Source organism: Cupressus sempervirens, chromosome 6 (assembly GCF_028749045.1).
Source record: "Cupressus sempervirens isolate cs-2001-9-10 chromosome 6, ASM2874904v1, whole genome shotgun sequence".
Lineage (NCBI taxonomy): Eukaryota > Viridiplantae > Streptophyta > Pinopsida > Cupressales > Cupressaceae > Cupressus > Cupressus sempervirens.
Genome location: NC_143123.1, coordinates 75,867,091 through 75,887,671, shown reverse-complemented (window position 1 = coordinate 75,887,671; position 20,581 = coordinate 75,867,091). Strand labels below are relative to the sequence as shown.

Genomic DNA, 20,581 nt, shown 5'->3' with positions numbered 1-20,581 from the left:
AATGCCTCCCTTGAAGGAAAGGCCGCCTAGTTTAGGGAGTGGGGGGAAAAGGTATGTCCTACCTTCCCCCACTTGCAATATTTAATATTATGTTTTTAAAATCAGCCACCTGCTATGATTAAGGACCAGGTCACGTCCATGGGATGGCAATAACATGTAGTTTTTTAATATATATATATTTTTAGATGTATTTATTGGTGTTTGGCTAAGGTACTATCTTCCTTCCATACATTCCTAAAATTATAATTTTTTTTGTTTACTTCTTGGCAGGCCCCATAATTATGAAGTTGACTGATATATATATATATATATATATATATATATATATATATATAGTACTAAAGGTGTAATATGCTTATTTTATTCAAATATTAATATTCTATTGACTGTAATTTTTCTGGGAGTGATTTAGTTGGGTTGCCATACATTTTCCAGTAAGCAAATAAACACCTACAGGTTGCTTTTGAAGTTAAATTTTTTTTTTGACTAGTTTTCTTCATGGATTCTTATGATTGTCTTCAAAAATGAAATGATCATACTTTAACAAAGTAAAATCCAATCCAATGCATATTCTATAGAGCAAATCAAACGATTGTGTTCATAACAATTATCCTATTGCTATCAACTGAATTACAAGAATACTTCTATACGTAACATAACTGAAAATCTATGCATGCAACTTTAGGAACAACAAGTATTCAATTTTCAAAATAATTTCTATTTCATGATTTAAACTAAATACAATTTCATTTTCTAATCAATTGCATATGCTACGACTATGTATGAATCAAGATTGATAAAGAAAAACATCTATTTATTCTATGAGCATGGATAATAATGGAATAACAATGGATAATCTTATTACATCATACAGATGCCTACATTGATGCTTAACTCTTCTTTTCAATACATTCATATCCAAAATTAGGAACCAACATCATCTTTACAATAACTCTTTCTTCCATGTTCCTCTCAAGTTTTTATTCAACAATTAACAAGCATGCACATAAGGTGGTGAAGTCATTATATCAATATATACAATGGAGGGACCTTTTCTCTTTACAATACATAGATGATTCACAATCTTTCTAAACACAATGATTGAGAACAATAATAACACTCTCACAAGCAAACTAATTCACATAACAAGATGGAGTTTGTTTCTCCATTTCAACACATTACAATAGAGTCTTCTCTCCTTTGCAAGGAATAGACTACATAACTCCAAGTTTCCAAGATTGTCAAGTAAACCTGCAAAATAGAGACAAAATGGGGAACCATGAAGGCTCACCTCCCAACCTAGGCCTCAAAGAGACCACCCACCGAGCTTGGGGAAACAAAGCACAAACGGTTGCACACCTTCACATTCACATACCATGCAACTATAACAACACAAATTCAACACAACACAATACAACCCATTCCAAGGCTTGCACATAGATTCTACCATAGAATCAAGATATAGGGTGAAGGTGGGCTCTCTCCATTAGGAGAATTCCAAATCCATGAATCTCATAAAAACACATTTTTCCATAAATAACATGCCCTTCAAGGCTTATCAATATCATCCCCCTTCATACACCTCCTTATACCTCCCAAGAATGCAAGAAATCATGAAGTCCATACTCCATTGAAACACATCCAAATCATCTCCACACATGGGAGAGTTTCTCAACTACGTGGGTGAGCCCAACTAACCCCTTCACCCAAGCATCTTTTCCCTCCCAAGGGTGAGTGATGCTTCACACCCATTTACACAAACAATCAACATGAACAAACAAGATTCAAGCAAAGAAATTTCATAAAACTTCTCACATTCAACGCACATACAACAAGATTCTTCACAAAACCACATCTACACATAACAAATCTATAATGCAATGAAAATACACCATATCAATCTTGCAATGCAATGAAGGAACACCATATCAAATCTTTAGTGCAATGAAGAAACACCATGGATCATGGATACCACCCTCACTCCAAGCAATGGCAAATGAAAAGTTGTAGTAGGGCTCCTTATCCTCTTCCTCCAAACCCTAGTTGTCTCTAAAGATAGAGAGTGGGCAAGTGAGTGTCTAATTTGGCCATTCCTCTATATAAGACTCCCATTTTCAGATTCAATAAAAAATGCATCCTTTTTGGGGTCTCCTAGGTCTTCTAGGCACCCTAGTGGTCACTATTAGTCCCCTAACTTAAAGTATTAACATGGGTAGGGTTTATTTCTATCACAAATTCACCTTAAAGCTACTTTATGGCCCTCACAATGCTAGGTAAGTTCAATTTCAATTTTTCTATGGTGGTAACTTTGTTTTCCTTACTAAGTCAAGGCAATAATTCTAATTCTTAATTAAGGAATTTAACTTGAGATAAGGTGGCTACATGATCCATTTTCAGAGAGCATGTCATTTTCACATAACGAGTACAAGTGTCAAGTGACACACACAAAATTCACTATACATCACACATGACATGTTTTGAATCTACTCATGAAATACATACTACAAGCATACATCTCACGTTTACAAAATAAACACATCACAACGAAGTTTACGAATCTTCTAAAGATTCACCTTGGCAGTGTCATATTAACATGTGTTTATACCTTGTTTCCCTGTTAAGTTTCTATGGTTTTTTTCCTGCACACTAAACTCGCGCATCAGTAGTCCAATGAAAAGTCACATATAAAATACATATGAAAGTAAAGGTACATAATAATTTCGTTATTTCACCATTCACATATATCACATTCCATAATTAACATCCTATTCTCTATCATTTACATATAAAGCATTTAATCATTAATCCTCAAAAACAAACTGCATGTTACTTTCCTAACAAGATCAAATTTAGCATTTGAATCACATCATAATTCCATTTCTTGTCATAATAGTGAAATATTGAATAAATATCCATTAATTCATCGACTATGCCAAATAAGTCCTAATACATATCATAATGGAAGATCACAAGGTAAATATCATCGAATAAGTAGCAAAATTTACTGTCCATCAAGTATCAAAATATATGTCGAGATATCCAGTCTTAAATAACAAAATGGAAGTACAGTATCTATGCTAGGATGGGTAGGGGTGAGGCCTCACACTATTTGTGTGAATAGGAATTAATTATACAGTAAGTTTACAATAAGACTGCATGCCATTTTCAGTTGGAAACAAACTTGGGAAGCCTGCTTTTCAATTTTGTATATGTTTGAATGTCCTTTTCTGTGTATTGTTGCTAAGGGGGTTACTGTCATGTACCAGCTCGTATCCGAGAGTGTCAAGGCAAAGCAGGTTCAAAACTCCCTTCTTTTGGAGAGGCAAGAAATGTCAAAACAATTGCAGCAGGCAAATACATCGGCAGAAATGTATAAGCAGAAGATTATGCGCCTGGAAGAACAGGTACATTTTGTTTTTTATGTGACTATCTTTTGAAAAGCAATGCTATTATATGGCTTATGTATTTTCTCCTCTTGCACTTGTTTATTCTACAGATCAGGACTTACTTAGATCAAATGGGAAAGATAAGTGAAGATAGCCGGCAGTTTTCACTTACACTAGAAAGCACAAAACGGAATTTAGTTGATATAGAGAAAGAGTCACAATCTCTGAAGTCTTGCCTTGAAGCTGTGCGAAAAGAATTTGAACAGTGCAGGCACAGAGCAGGCGAGGTGCAAGCAGAATTGATGAATGAAAGGCTAGTAGAAATTACTTTTCTAAGTTATCTTAATTTCTTAAACACTGTTATCTTGTCGTTTAATAGATTTACATATCTAACATATCAATTGAATGACATTCATTAGGTTTGGGAAGAAGAGAGTTGAAGAAGAATTGTTAGCGTTGAACACTAAATTTTCACGCCTTAGTGCTCTCAATGAAGGTGGAGCACTAGAAAAGCTTCAAGAAGAAATTAAGGAGTATAAAGCAATTTTAAAATGCAGTGTTTGCCATGATAGACCCAAAGAGGTAACACAGAGCGAGACTGGGATTTTGCTCTTCATTTTTCTCTGTTTGACCTATTGTGTCAACTCATTGAATTTGATGAAGGGAAAAATAACCCTATTTAAATATCTGTTTTAATTTTTCTTGTCATATTCAATTGACAAGTTGTTGTTTTGTGCTTTTTTTGGTAGGTTGTAATTACCAAATGTTTCCACTTGTTTTGTGCTGCTTGTATACACCGGAACTTGGAGATTCGTCACCGCAAATGCCCATGCTGTGGGGTAGGGTTTGGACAGAATGATGTGAAGCCAGTATACATATGATAAACATGGTCCAAAAAAATTGTATTTCTAACTGAAGGGGAGAGAAGTGTAGATTAAAGGGTTTAAGACCAAAGATGGGGATCTACTACCAGAGCTTGCTGGTGAAGACCTACCCAAACCTATAACTGGGTAGACCATCTCCCTTTGAAAAATGTAAAATTCTAATTGAAGACATTGGTTCCTTGGTTAAGTTTAGCATTTCTCCATTTTTGGAGGGTTTTGTTTCTGATAGATATTTTTTCAGACGTGCTGGGAGTTCTGGTGTATATACCGTCCATCCTCCCAAGTAATATCATTGGCCTTGTAGATGCAGTTACTTTCAGGTTTCAGTTCTAGATTTGCTGGGATGGATGGCTTGCTCTGTATATTTATCTGTAGCTGACTGAATATTTGTCAAATCATTTGATCAGATCTTGAAGACAGTGATCATGCCATTGCTTATATGGAATGGAACCTAACACCAAAGCATCATGTCTTTTGGATATTGTTCAAAGTGAAACTTTCCTGTGGCTTTTTATTTTCCATCAAAATGGTCCTGTGCTTTGCCATATAGTTGGTGAAGTGTGTCTGTAGTTTGACTTGTACTTGCAGAGATCACAGTATTTACCCAGGGATGCATTTACTGGGCACTCCCAGTATTTGGGATGTCTTGAAATCCTATTTGCATTTCAGATCTGGGTGCCGACTATCCTCAACCTTCCATTGCGTACCGTTATTGTAGAGGGATGAGAATCAATTTGTTCATAATTAATCTTCATGGCTATTGTCTTGCATTCTTCAAGGTTTTACATTTCAATATACTACTTTATTTTGTGTCAATGCCTTTTTGGAGCATATTTACACCTTAATTGTTTTTAGTTTTTACCAATACAGGACTAGTAGTTGGATTGAGCTGAACATGTTAATGGCAAAAGCAAGTTTGTCTTTTGTATACCATTGAAATGCATTCCAAGAGGCCAACGTGAATGGGAAATTATGACAAACAATAGTTATATTGAATTAATAAGCTATACCAAGAGTTCTGCCAGGATTGTGAGTAGTCAGTGTTGGTCCTAACTAGATTCTTGTTATTTAAGACATGAAAAAAAAAAATTAATTAATTGAAAAATAAAACTGACCCATTGATATTTTGGAAGAAAAATACGAGCCGTGTTAATGGAGGTTTACACATCATAAATGACTTGCATTTGTTTGTGAAGAACATAAGCATGTTATTTTGTTCGTATGTTCTGTGCATGAAATATATGGAAGTTTCTGAAATTTAGTTGCATGCTGCAGATGATTGTACATCTGAAGGTGACATGTAACTGGAGAATGGAACCTTGCTTAGATCAGACCTGCAAAACCTAATGTAAGTTGTGAGAGTGGTGTGCTTGACTAGGTTTCCTCAATTTTTTTTTTCAAAGTGTTGTGTGACTTGCATTTATACTTGGCCTAGGTGAGGAATAAATAAATATAAACCAACCTGCGGACAAATATTGAAGAATCAAACTTAAAGTAACTAGCAAACGTTATCCTGTCTAAAATGCTTTCAAAAGATAGTTTATACGTGGCCATCCCATCTACGTGTTTTTAGAATTTTTATTTAGGTGGACCAAATTCTAAATATTGGAATAGCACATTTTTGGATTAGTTCACATTTGACTTGAGAACCAGCTAGCCAAAAGAAGAAGAAAAATGCTATCAAACTGCTGGTTATCCATTAGGATAGCACATCTGAATACAGCTGAAATTACACAGTTCTTAGAACATCAGAAAGTTAATTTTGACCCCACCTTAAAACATTTTCATTGCGAAGTGAGTAATCTCCAGTTGTCTTCTATTTTTTTTATGTGCAGCAATCAGATAATCAACCCTGAAAAGGAATTGGTGTTAGTTCCTAAATAGGACGTAATATATGGCTGAAAATTGAACTCCAGTGAGTATGTAGTCTGTTATTGCCAGCACCGAGATTTTTTTACGAGTACTATTTTGTCATGTTGCTTATGCTTTCCAATAGTGCTTTGTTTTGCCAGAATATATTACATGAAGTTTAATTGGCAATTTGCCTTCTGACTTGATTAAAATATAAATATTTGAATAAGTTTTTGAGTAACAGTTAACACAGCAAACAAAATTTAGTTGCTTGCAGGAACCATAATTTCATCCATATTCTCGATTAATTGCCAAAACTCTCTATGGGTACTTTACACTCAAATATCTTCTCTCCATGCATAGTTCAAGATGTATTATCCACAGTTTGCTTTGACTGTAAGAGGATTTCGAGACTGATCCATTGAAGGATCCGATTTTACTTGTTTTGCAATGGTTTGAAAAGGTTCCAGAGTGGGAGACAAGATCTCTAAGCTGAAGAATATGTAGGGTGTTATGAGACATATTCATACTTTCTCTGGCAGAAAATGAAGCAGCTGATGCTTGAGAATTCTAGTCTCTGTGAACAATTTCGCCAGTTCCTTCAGGTGGCCAACACGTCAGAACTGGTGGTTGGTTTTTGCTTTTGGTGAAAGCGAAGAAAAATGTCTCGATGCTCAGAAGCCGAACTGTGGTGTCGCCTTTGGAAGATCTTACTGGCAAGGAAAATATCTTTAAACTCAAATGGTTGAGATGGGTGAACATGCAGTAGGGTCATGTTTTCAGTCCCTCCATTTTTTTTCGGTTGGTTGGGAATGTTATTGAGATATGGTGTTCAACTCTAACAATTTGAATTTGCCCAATTGAATGAAATAATTCGGTTAATTCCATTCCCTACCAACTTTTAGCAAAATGAATGGGTTGTAAATTCTAACCATTTCACGTTCTACCATTTCCAGCAAATTGAACGGAAGTCTTAAAGAGTTCCAAGGAATTTCACTCTTTTATCTGTTAGAACTGAGGTTATAAGTAGAACCTAAAGGTCGCCAAGATCATGTTTGCCAAAGTAATTGCGAGGTGTTGTAAATTTACTGGGTTTGTGTTGTCTTTAGCACAGAATGAAAAGGTTAAGATCAAGGTCAATGACGCTACATAATGTAGTCATAAAAAAACATTTTAGACTATTCGTTTACTTTCTTGTGGTTGAAATCCATTTTGTAAGCTTTCTATCTGTATCTAGTGAAAGAGAGAGGCTGGCTGCGGAATGTGTAGTATTCCCTTTGGTGCTTGAAATTTCTTTTGTTATTACTTGAGCTACATTTATATAAAATTATACACATTTCAAAGAGTAATTTCAAGTGTATAAGATCAACTGATGAAATGTGGGATGTGTTGATTTGCTAAAAGAGTAATTTCAAGTGTATATGATTAACTCGTGAAATGTGGGATGTGGTGATTTGCTAAAACTATTCTGAGCAATCCTCCAAGAGTATTTGGCCAAGTACAAACAGATTTACTTGATTTTGAGAACATTAAAGGGAAAATACATTTGAAACTATTTAATCAGTTTAGACAATATACTGTTGTATTCACTTTTTCCGATATCTAATTAATTTGAGAACATCAAAGGGAAAATATATTTGAAACTATTTAATCAGTTTAGGCAATATACTATTGTTTTCACTTTCTCCGATATCTTATTAATTTGAGAACATCAAAGGGAAAATACATTTGAAGCTATTTAATCAGTTCAGGCAATATAATATTGTATTCGCTTTCTCAGGTAACTCAAATATTTCTTTTAATTTTTTTTTAAATTTATAAATTTTATATGCTATACAAATTGCATGATTGACTAAATTGTTTTGGTGTTATAAAAGTCCTTTTTTCATATAGTTGTCCATTTTCCGAAAATTTCAGCTAGTTTGTATGTTATATTATTTAAAAACATTTCATAATATGATTACTTTAAAACAATTATGTTTTTAATTTACTTCATAAATAGATTACATCCATTGCAAATACACATTTGATAATATGATTACTTTAAAACAATTATGTTTTTAATTTACTTCATAAATAGATTACATCTATTACAAAATATTTGCTAAGATATATAACTCATCTTTGCAATTGTTTTGGGTAAAATCATTGTTAATATGAAAAAATAAAAAATCTTTCTTGATCTCTTCTAACATTTGTTTATTTTATTTTTAACTTCATAAAATGAAAAAAATGTGTAAAATTGCATTATAAATTATATATTTAAGCTGAGAGGCTTTCTACAGCGGCAATCATCAATGTAAACATTTTTCATTTTGAAAAAAAATTTGACGTTCATCTACATGTCATAAAAAAAAAATAGAAATAGACTAAGTATAATGCGCAGATCAAGAGTCTCGAATCATTTCCTCACGACTCATAAATATGCGATGATGAAAATTGTGGGATTATTACAATAGGCGCTTGGACAAGGATATCTCTCGGCTTATATATATATATATATATATATATATATATATATATATATATATATATATATATATATATATATATATATATATAAGCTAGTTATAAAATGTTTGAAATATTTTTATGTGTCTACAAATATTTAATAAATAAAAATAGAATATAATTTTTTTAAAATGTTAATAAGTCAACTAAAAACTATATTATTTGGGGAAAAAGATAAAACAAGATAGAAAATATTTTGATTTTTTTCAATTGAATTTACAAAAGAAATGGTCTTATACAATTGAAAAGTGAGACGCAATATCTTAATTTTCTAGCTATACATTTAATATGGTGTATCCTTTTACATGTCCACACATATTATAATTATTTATTAAGATAATATTTGAATTAGATTAGGCAAGAGTCTACAACACAATGGTAAAGTTGGGAGGTCTTGGGTTCAAAGTTACTCGAAGTTAATAAGTAATAATAATTAATCATGAGACATAATAATAGTAATGAGTTTTAGTTTCGACCTCTTATTGATAAAATAAATAAATATTTGAATTAGATTAAAATTAAATTTATTAAAATAGATAAAAAATAATAATTTATATATAATAAAGTCAATACAATTAACTATAATGACAAGTATTTAAAAAAGAATACTTAATTTTTATTGAAAATATTTTTCATTTTAAATATTGAAGGAGTAAATATGTCAATAAATATATTAGTTAGACAAAAAGAGGGGTAAAAATTTATTAAGACAGAAAGGAATACAACAAGGAGAGCTCAACAAGGAGCTCGATCCTGTGCAACAAGATCATCAAATTCTTGCACCATCTCAAAGGACAGTTGCCTCCAATAAATATATTAGTTATTTACATTATTAAATGTGAGTATTTTTTTGTCTAAGGGGTTTAGCTTGGTTGAAGTAATGAGTTCTCATTGTTGAGACCCTTGTTCAAATCCCAAAAGGGACATCTTTGTAGAATTCTAAGTTGTGACTCTTGGTCTTTTATTGGTTGTATTTGTCTCATTGTAAAAATGTGGATTCTAAGTTGTGACTCTTGGTCTTCCAATTGTTGTTTCTAGTGTGGTTGCTTGTAAGGAGCTTGAATAAGATTGTAAGTCTCATGTTATTGCTTGAATAATCACAAGATTTGTAAATAATTTCAATATTAAATGTGAGTATTTTTAAATTTGTTTGGTTTTAACTTTTTATGAAGTCTCGCAATATCTAAACTTTTTTTTCAAAAATTTAGATATGCAAGTTACTTTTTCAAGTGAAATTGAAATCCCATTTATCACAAGTTAATTTACATATAAATAAAATATAAATCAATTTTTTATTTGATGAAATATATTTAAATCAAAATCAAAACTTTTTTTTATTGCAATGTTATAAAAACATCGACTAATATACAATCTAGGTTAATAAATTAGATTAGTTTATTTATCAAGTAAATGGATATTTAGTTGAGAGTAAATGGATGCTAATACAAAAGCAACAAGGTATAATGAAATGAAGTGAGCATGCAATGGCAACAAACAAAATTACTAATGATTAATGTTTTTTTTGAAAATTATAATAAAAGGATATATAACTAAAATATATTTTTTGTTTTAATTATGTAATTCGTAATGTTCATGACTATACCATTGGGATCAATGAATCTTCTTGCAATGTGATTTCAAATGCGATCTATTACGGTTTGCTAGGTGAGGGGGTGATAAGACTAACATGACTTGCAAAAGCTTGTTGGGAGAGTTGGAGGATTTGTATTTTAGAAATTATTTCGTGTGTTGGGTGCTTCTTACTTGGTTGTGAAGATTTCAGGATTCTTTTTGTTCTTGACATATGTGGTAGAGGGTTCTCATAGGAGTGGTGTACACTAGGCACTCTTCATAGAGGTGTTACTAGGTTTATTAAGGTTATTATTTTGCTCATGCTGCTCAAGCTAAAGTTTTACTCATGTTGCCAAATTCACTGCTGTTATTCCTTCAAAGGAGAAATATCAACCACATGCTTATGTCGAACCATCCTTTTAGTGGTGCGTTGCCCAAATGTAGCCGATAATGTAGACTTTTACTAATGTTGTAGGTTGGCTTGTTGATCTTTCAGTTTTGTGTTGTTGGATAATGAGTTCTTGGAGGTCTTTAGTCTATGGTAAAATGATATTTTTCTCGGTGTGAAGGGATATTTTGTAATATTTCTTCTTCTCCTAAAGGATGTTTGGTGCTGAGAAAGCTATGGTTGTTGGGGAATCACTCTTTGAATTAATACTCCTATTGAATTGCTTAGTGTGCATTTTATGTGGGTTTAGCTCCCTAGTCTCCCTTTCATTTTTAAGAGAATTATTGCTTTGAGGCCAATGCTAATACAATGAGCCTTTGTACCTTTGCACACATTCTAGTTGACATTGACAACTTCACATCCCTTTAGGGGGATTTGGTTCGCATGACCTTATACAAGATTAGGTATATTATCTAGCTTCAAACATGCATGGCAATCTTTTAGGGGTTGGGATACATGTAATACAAAACTTGGAGTATCAAATCTCCTTAGAAGATTACAATGCATGTTTCAAGCAAGATAATATATCTAATCTTAAAAATGAATTTAAAATTTGGAAGACTATTGACAAATTAGCCTTGACTCTTGATTTTGTGACTTGTAAAAAAACAAATTTGTAGAATACTTGTTTGAAGAGTTCTAAATAGTATGATATCACAAAAATTTCGCTTTAAGTGTTTAAGGATTAAACAAATAGAACAAGATCTTTAAGGAGGCCCTTAACTATACAAAAATATTTTTATTTATTTATGAAAGATAAGTTTATTAAATTTAACAAATAAAAGACTATAAACATGCTTATTTATTTTCAACTATATACTCATTGTCATGACCTATAATTATATTATACATTTAATTGCTTCTAAAGTTTTTGTGAGGATGAATAAACATGCCTAAATCTTCTAAAATAAAGAGAAGAGTACAATTGTCTCAGATTATATTGAATTGGAGCTTGATCAACCTTTTAAAAAATTTCTCCTCTTTTATGAGAGAAAATTTGAAGTGGTTTAGGAGAAGAGTAGTCCACATAAACACTTCTCTCATGAGCATGAATGGTTCACTTAGTCCTATTGTAGTTGGGTGATGTTTGCTAGGTTGAAGCATCAAGCCTTTTTAGGATGCCGCCCATCTAGTTACTACCTGAATCAAACACATTGAATCATGGATTCCCCCTAGGACTAGGTCTACTTAGATTGCTACCCCTAGGTAACTAAATCTTCAACAAGTGGTGCACCTTATTAGACTTTCATTATGGATCCTCTTAAACTCATTTATTGCCAGGAAAGATGTAACTTCCATACATGAAAGCATGATGTTTATTTTATGATTTAATTGATGTAGTGTTGGATTCAAAGACATTGAAGTGTACTTCATAAACAAAGCCATTTCTTAGCATGAATGAATCATATAGGTCTTATTGCATCTAGGTTATGCTTGTACATGTGACTTGTGAAGATGTCACCCATCTCAAAACTATTTTGACATAAGTACTACAATATCAAATAAAATTTATAATAAAAAAGGATCTAAGATTGAAATCTAATTAATCTTGAAAAAAGTTAAAGAAAATAATTGAAAGACAAAAAAACATTGTATTATTTAAATACACAGCAGAAAATAAAATACATATTTTATTTAAATAAAATATATATTTCATTTATATATAAAATAAATATTTTATTTTATAAAATAGATAATCAATTTATTTTAAGGTTAGAAAATATTTTAAATTTATTATTTTAATATAATAAAAAAATTATATATTTATTTGATATAACAATCTTTTCTTTACACTACCATGCTTTAGTTTATTACCTTTGCATTCACACACAATCATAAAAGAATAGTATTTTTAACCATATAAAAAATTATTATAATTAAAATTAAAATTTTCTTTATCGAAGTAATATACACAGTTATATTACCACATATTGAATTTCTATTTTTTTGAAAATTAAATTGTAATTTGTTTTGTATTAAATGTTTCTCAACAATCATTATAATACAAAAAGAGAAAATATATAATAATTTTTAATATATATAAATATTAAAAAATTATTATGTAAGGTTTGATTGTACTTATAAGAGGGGTAAGATATGAGCATGTTAACAAAAACTATTGAAGAATTCGTATATAAAAATAATAAACATTAAGATGCAAACTCTCAAAACTATCATTTCAATGTTTATGATGTATATTTTTAGATAAACATTAAAAAGTAGCATGTTATAATTGTGATGAAAGTTTTTTTTATTGATCAATAAAAAATTCAATTTTATTAATATTTATAAGAAATATTACATCATCTATTTATGGTTACATTATCATTGCATAACTACTATCCTTCAGATTAATAATTCAAATCTTCTACCCAAAACCACCTATTAGTAACTTGCTCACAAGCTTGCATCCAACCGAACATTATAAGGATATTAACGATTTTGAAACTTCACAATTTACAAAAAGACTTATTGAAAGGCTAGTTCATCTTACCAAAAGGGATTTGAAAACAAAACTAATGCAAAAAATTCACCATTTTCTCTTGCAAATTCTAACACTTGTTCCATTAGTCTTCTACTGTGACATCGATGACTTCTTCCATAACGAGGCATATATAGGGTTCAAATCCTTTCCACTTTAGCCATCCTTTCTTTATGTTTTTTTGATCTCTTCCTTAACATTATTCTAGGAAGCTACAAAATTCTTTGTACTTTTTCACCTTATCGACTTACCCCCACCATTTGAGAAATGGGACCATCCCAAGCCTTCTTGCATCATCTTCATCCTCAACACTCCCTAAAATTCAACCCACTCCAAAATGGATTCAAAGTCATCCAACATGTCCTCAAATAAGGCCTTAATCACATGTCAGACTTCATCATTGCTTTCACCTATCTCGAGTGCCCAAGCTATGATAATAGAGATTATGTCCAAGTTAACCCTCCATTTGTGTTTGCATTCCTAAAATAGTGGGCATATAACACATAAAACTTAATCATGACATCACTCTTGTTTTTTTGAAGTCCATGTAATTGTTCTTTAGGCACTGACCCTTTGAAACCTTTCCGCTGCTTCTTTGTGTCAACCAAGGATAACTTTAAGAAATCCCCCTTTGGAAAAATGTATAAAATTTTGGCAAATCAAATATTAGTTTAGGGGAAAACAATTAATTTCTATTGGTGAATTAATTTTTTTTAGTAGGAAAAATAATAATTTTATTAGCAAATTTTTTTTCAACTATATGAAATTTTTATAAAATCCTAGCGAATCTTTCATTATTAATAAAATCACGGATAGAAGTACACATACCTAGAAACCATGATTTTATTATTATTATTATATGGAACCTAATTGATTATCAAACTTGAAGGTTAAATTTATACCACTTATATCATTATAGTTTCCCTCCAAATTATTGAATAGTGGTATGGAGGCAGGATCATAAGGCAGAAGAGCAACAAGAGTGCGCCGAAGCTGCCCAGACCATGCTCGAGATGGAGAAGTAGTCTGCTAGGTTGGGTCTCTGTCCTTTGGTTTTTGTTTCTCCTGGTTTTGGCTTCTTGTCTGGTCTCTGTTTTTCTGGTTGGTTCTCTGGCCTTTTTAGTGGGCAGTTGTTTCGGGCTGGGCCTTTGGGCTTATTTTCAGCCGTAAGGCTTATGTTTTGGCTGGGCATTTTTTCGCTTATTTTCAGCCTTTCTTGTTGTTAAACTTATGGGTTTCAGGACCCCTTAAAACCTGTTTACCTTATCAAAAACATCCCTATTGTTTATAATTGTTGGAGGATCCTAAATCAATGGCCTAAATCCTATTTTGGGCCAAAATTTTAAAAGGATACCGAGTTTTGAAGAAAGTGTCAAAAGTAAAGAAACATTTTCCACATCAAATCTATTTTGGGCCAAAGTGAGAAATGATTAGAAGTTTCATGGAAAGTCTATAACACCCCTCCAGCTAACCCAAAAGAAATTAACCTAAAGTTTCACTAAGTTTGTTAAACATTTTTTTTGAAAGATAATAACTTAACAACAATAGATAATACAACGAAAGCAATAACAAAAAGAGATGAAATATAGCATAAGCATCAACTCACATACATAATAACCAACATAAACATATTACATCTCTAAGGGTTCCATGATGTTGAATCACATTTAAGTTCATTAATATTAAATCTAACACATAACAATTCCACATCTTGAAATAACTACAAGTATGATTCCATTGAAATAATATACAATTACAAGATGCTACTTGGCAATAATCAAAATGCACAATCATCGACTGTACAAGTCACAAGGTATGAAAGGCTAAAATAATATACATCATAAAATAGATTACATCATCTCTTAAGATCCATGAAATAAAATACAATACAATAGGTATAACCATCCATCATAGAAATACAAGATTAGATAGAACAAAACATATGCACAAACACATCCAACAACTGCATCCGATAGTCGGATCTCAATGGTATAAGAAAATGCACTACCACTTGACCTTGTGAAACCCAAAAAAGTCCACTCCCACCACACCGAGGAAACAAACTCAAGTCCCAACTAGGATAACAAACTAAAAAAGTCAAAACCAACATCTAGGTTCAAGGAATCACCTGAAAAAAAACTATCTCAAAGGGGTTCCAAGACACGAGTATCAACTAATCCCAGAGGCAACACAGACAAGTAGGAAATCTACTATGCAAGTGGGCAAGTGTCACCACATGAGCTAACTCTAAGGTTACCCGGTCTAGTCTTTTAATACTCCAGACCTCCTAATGACTCTATGCAACATCAATATCCTTTTGTACAGACAAGGCATACTAACAAGTTAGCTCTAAGGTTACCACGGTAGTCTTTTAATACTCTGAACCCCCTAGTGACTTTCTGTGGTACCAATATCTTATTAATTCATTTTAAACTCATTTAATGAAATATTATCACTTATTAATGTATATGAGCAATGTTAGTATGCTAATAGAAGCCAAATTTAAATAAAGCTTCTACAAACTAAACAAAATTCATAAACTTCAAGATAGACTAAGATGAACTCTCAATTGAGAATATGAGCCATTAATGGACTCTCTCAATGAGAAGCTCTCTTGTTGAGTGGCTTTGTCTAAATAGATAGGATGTATGCTCAAGCTTATGCTTCAAAAAGGGCTTCAAATGGAGTTGGAATTTGGGTGTGAGTGTATGGTTTTGATGTAAAATGGCTTCTTAAAATGGCATTATGACTTTACTTCATGGATTGTGTTGTTTTGCAAAGGGGAAGGATCCAATTTATAGGCAAGAGGCTTGAGGGTTTGAGGGCTAAGATGCAAGGATGGGGAAAAGCTCATGGAGGGCTCAGATTGCATGAGAGGAGAGCACATGGATTGTGCTTCCTTACAACCAATCAAGGAGTGACACATGTCACATGGTGAGAGGATGGAGGAAAGGGGAAGGATGAGTCAAGAAAGGAGGCTCAAGGGATAAAATCTTTATAAAGACCCTCATAATGGCTTGTAAGAGCAATAAAAGGGCTTGGAAGAGTCATTTATGGCCTAGTGGGCTTCATAAAGTTTTATGGTTGAGATATTTTGAGGGAGATGAGAGCAATTTCGACTTGGGCTTGATTAGGAGGGTTTTAAGCTTTCTTAGGATTGTGCAAATGATTAGCGGATGGATTAGGATGGTTTAGGATTAGCTTAGGGATAGGCAAGTGGATGGCATTTAATGAGGGTGGGTGAAGGAGGAGATATTTGTTAACTTTGGCTTGGGTTAGTAAGTCTTAACCCATGTTTAGGGAATGTGACAAGGTTAGGAGGGGATTAGGATTAGGTTTAAAGACATCTTCTAGAAGAGTCTAGACTTTGGATGAGGATAAAGACTTTCTAGAATAGTCTAGAACTTCCTAGGATGAGGATGAAGACTTTCTAGAAGAGTCTAGAACTTCTTAGGATGAGGATAAATTAGATTTTAGGAAATAAATAAAGTTTTATTTATTTCAAGGGTTTGGGTTGAGGAGATATTTATTAAAACTTTTTTAATGAACATGAGGATTAATATTTAATCTTAATTAAATATTTTGAGTTGGGATTAGGGGTAGGAAATGATGGGATTAGCCTTTAATCAAAATTAAAGAAGGATTAGAAGATTTTGGAAGAGGTTAGTGGTCTTAAGGAAATTGGCCAAATTTTGGGCAAAAAATAAATTTTTTATTTATTTTGGATTTTTTGGTCAATTTATTAATTAAATAATTAATAAATAAGGAAATAATGTTTAAATAAGATTTAAACATTTTTGGGAGGGATTCCTTAATTAAATATTTTTAATTAAGATAAAGGGATTTAATGGCATAAAAATAAATAAATAAATTAAATAATTAATTAATTAATAAATGATGATGTCATCAGGAATTTTTCAGAAAATAAAAATACTTTATTTTCTAAAGGTTTTTAGGTGTCTACAATTAAAATAACTTATAATGGGTTAGCCATTAGCGTCTTTAGGGCCTCGACCTCCATTGCAAGCCACTTCCCAACATGACATACAAAAAACCTACCCTAAGCTCACCAAAAGCAAAAGATCTCAAATGACCATATACTACACATTAGTTCTTAAACAAGCAACTAGAAAGCACTGAAATATTATTGATCATAATCAAAGATTCCACCAATATGATCATCCTAACAGGATAGATCCAAAAATAAGTACACATAAATCAAATCCATGTCATAATATGACATCACCAAACAAACAAATCATTTAATCACCTCAGTCCTATACAAACAACTGGAAAGCAATCAAGGATATTGATTGAAGACTCAAAGGTTATGTCAAGAAAGTCACACCATTCATTTTAGTTCTACACAAGAGATACTAGAAGGAAATAACAACCATTTGAACAAATTCCTCATATAGCACACATGACACATTACCATGGTTGGGTATAAAAGATCACAATCAAAACATCATCATGACATCACAACACATACCTCTAGGCCTTTGGTAAACATCCTGACTCGTCAAACCTAAGACAACCTCGAAAATCCAACACCAGTAAATCACACATCACATAAGGTACATACAAAAGTAACTTTCATAATTCATCTGATTTTCGAAGCACAAAAGTTCAATTAACAACCAAGGTTTCAGTTTTTGTTTCCAAGTATAACACTTGATAATGTTTTCGATTTCAATCAGGGTTCACATTTTTGTTTCGATGTAAGTTTTATAAAATCCCCCTTGCAACTTAACCCATTTCCTATTCTAGGTCAAATCACACAGTTAACATTAACTTATGAAAATACAAAGGTCATAATTTAATATCATAAAATAATTTAAAAATAATTATTTATTAAATTACTAAAATAATAATTATTGGTTATTTAATAAAATAATTACAATTTTATTAATAATCAAAATAATAAATAATAATAAAAACAAATAAATTTAAACTTTATTAAATAATATTTATAATTAATTACAATTTAATTTAAAATTCTAAAAGAAACTATATTAATAAATTATAAATTATTAATTAATTAATAATTAACAAAACTATTAATAAAATTATTAATAACTAATAATTAAAATTTGCAAAAATAAAATTAATAAATAAATTAAAAAAAAGTGTTTAAGGCTCCTCGACTTGCCCTATGGGTGGCTACTACAGTAGCCTTGTTGCTACGTACATTAGCCATCATGGCAAGACAGGGAATGGTGGGTGACAGGTTGGTGGCCCCGCCCACCAAATTAATATATATTTTCTAAATGAAAATTGTAAATTTAATTTGGTAGGGAAACCCGGATAAAACAATCAAATTTACTTTCTAAATTTTGATTTTAAACAAAAACCCAACAGATTAAAATTTACAAGTACGAGGGTTTTCCAAAAAATTCCATTCCTCAAGCACATATAACTTTGAAATGAAATCAAACTCAGATTCACAACAACGTTTCATTAAAGAAATTAAACAAATCAACAATTATTTGAGAATGGATCAATCCAGACATGAAGTAGACAAAAACTTGAACAATTGAACTGTTGTGAAATTAAACACTAGATTCTACTTGAATCTGATGCTAACCCGCAAACATGCAATTGAACAAAGAACGTGAGAAAATCCCTTTTCTCTGAAAACTTCCTTCCCTTAAATCATTTCTCCAAAATCCCCGGTTATTGAAAATGAACCTGATCTCTGGTAAAGAGTTCTCCCCAAAATTTGGGGCTTTGATTGTGCAATCACGATAGGGAACTCTTTGATCAATTTCTTTTATTATTTTATTATCTTTTACATTTTCATGCCCAAAATTTTAGATATTTAATTACAAAATATCTTTATTAAATTAATTTTCTTTCTCTCTTTAATTTAATTTATCATATTTTAATTTCATGCATAAGCTTTATGCAATTTAATTAAGATAAACTTTATTAAAATTATTGCTTTCTCCCTCTTATTAATTTGTGAGACTTTTTTAATATAATATTTATTAATTTATCTAACAATGTTATTTAGAGTTTATTATTAAAATAAACTACTAAATAAATTACTATTAAATTTAATAAATATAAAACACCAAAATTAGAATTTTAATATACTATTTAAATTTAATTCTTTTATTTAATTAATTTTTCAATTAATTTAATATAATTAACTATTGAATTTTCTTTATAAAATTTTCATTAAATTAAATCATTAAATCATCTTTAATTTGATTTAATTATAACTGAAAATCATCACAGACCCACAAAATTGAATATGAAAACCCATCATATAGAATATAAAACTAAATCAAACTCCAAGGTCAAAGTCACAAATTCATGTCACTTGACAAATTCAGAAAGGTGAAACTAACTCAGATACTTGTCCTATTTTCTAGGAAATTGACTTAGGTTAGGATTTGGACTCAAGAGTTATTTCCCCACTTATACCATTGAAATATTGTGATAGGGTACACTCATCTTGGCAATTTAGGGAAGTCGATATTTGATACCTGATACTTGCAATCTACATAAAATCCACGCATGTACAAAATCATATATTCTAAACTAAACAGGCACTAGTAGGAAGTGGTACTTCGTGTAGATCCTGACTAGCAGGTGACTATGACTCCCTTCCTCAACTACATCAGAAACGTCATACATAAAGAAAACATACACGTACACCATACACATACAAGTATGGGGTAAGCAACCATAGAACTGCATATAAATAATCCATCTACTAATCATCATGAGATAACTGAAGTCACTAAATGAACATACATCCATCATTATCGTAATAATCATAAAATAACTAAGTATCATCACATTTATCAACTGAGTAAAAATAACATTTAATCCAATCTAGTAACCAAGTACTGATAATCATTAAACATAATTAGAAACTGGTCTAAAAGAATCTGGTCCAATACAACAGAAAAATCAAGTAGGGGTAGGCATTACAAAGTCTCTGGATTAGAGACGCATGTCAAATCTACATATTTAACCTATAAACTAACTTCAATTTTCACCAAATATTGGCTAATATGACATCGATTAAGATAAGAATTGGAAGTTGTAAGCAAATATATATAATTTACCACATGGAAAAAATAGATTGCACTCGTGAAGTCATCACAAAAACACAAAAATTTCTGTATTGTTATTGGCGATTGGCCTAAGCATGAGACCCAATTTTTGTATAGTGTAGGCGACATAGCCACCCCAAGAGTGCAAACCAATTAGCCAAATTTGGGGTCCTTGATGAGTGAGATTATCCATTTGGCAAATATTAGCCACTAAAGTTATCCTTGGTGTCAACAAAGAATGTGGCTTCCATTGCTCTCACCGAAATTCTCATCACTCCTACTTTTAAAATTGAAAAGCCTGTTGAGACAACTTCATTCCCCTTTCTTTTGTAATTCATGGATTTTCTTTCAACTTTTGAATTTATTTCTAGCTATCC

The 20,581-nt window shown here is 31.4% G+C and overlaps 1 protein-coding gene and 1 long non-coding RNA gene across 2 annotated transcripts in view; both read left to right on the top strand.

Annotated features, from left to right (window-relative positions):
- The window catches only part of LOC149551235 (E3 ubiquitin-protein ligase BRE1-like 2), a 58,491-nt gene extending 53,405 nt beyond the window's left edge, over nucleotides 1-5,086 (top strand). The window contains exons 16-19 of the mRNA XM_089786794.1: nucleotides 3,267-3,404; nucleotides 3,497-3,699; nucleotides 3,806-3,968; nucleotides 4,136-5,086. Of these exons, the coding sequence (XP_089642920.1) occupies nucleotides 3,267-3,404; nucleotides 3,497-3,699; nucleotides 3,806-3,968; nucleotides 4,136-4,267 (636 nt within the window). The 3' untranslated portion in view covers nucleotides 4,268-5,086. The remainder of the gene's footprint in view (nucleotides 1-3,266; nucleotides 3,405-3,496; nucleotides 3,700-3,805; nucleotides 3,969-4,135) is intronic.
- Nucleotides 5,087-5,140: 54 nt separating this feature from the next.
- On the top strand, nucleotides 5,141-6,527 carry LOC149551234 (uncharacterized). Its single transcript, XR_016352710.1, has 4 exons — nucleotides 5,141-5,299; nucleotides 5,546-5,618; nucleotides 6,106-6,185; nucleotides 6,389-6,527. It is a non-coding gene; the product is annotated as an uncharacterized LOC149551234 (long non-coding RNA).
- Nucleotides 6,528-20,581: the final 14,054 nt, after the last annotated feature.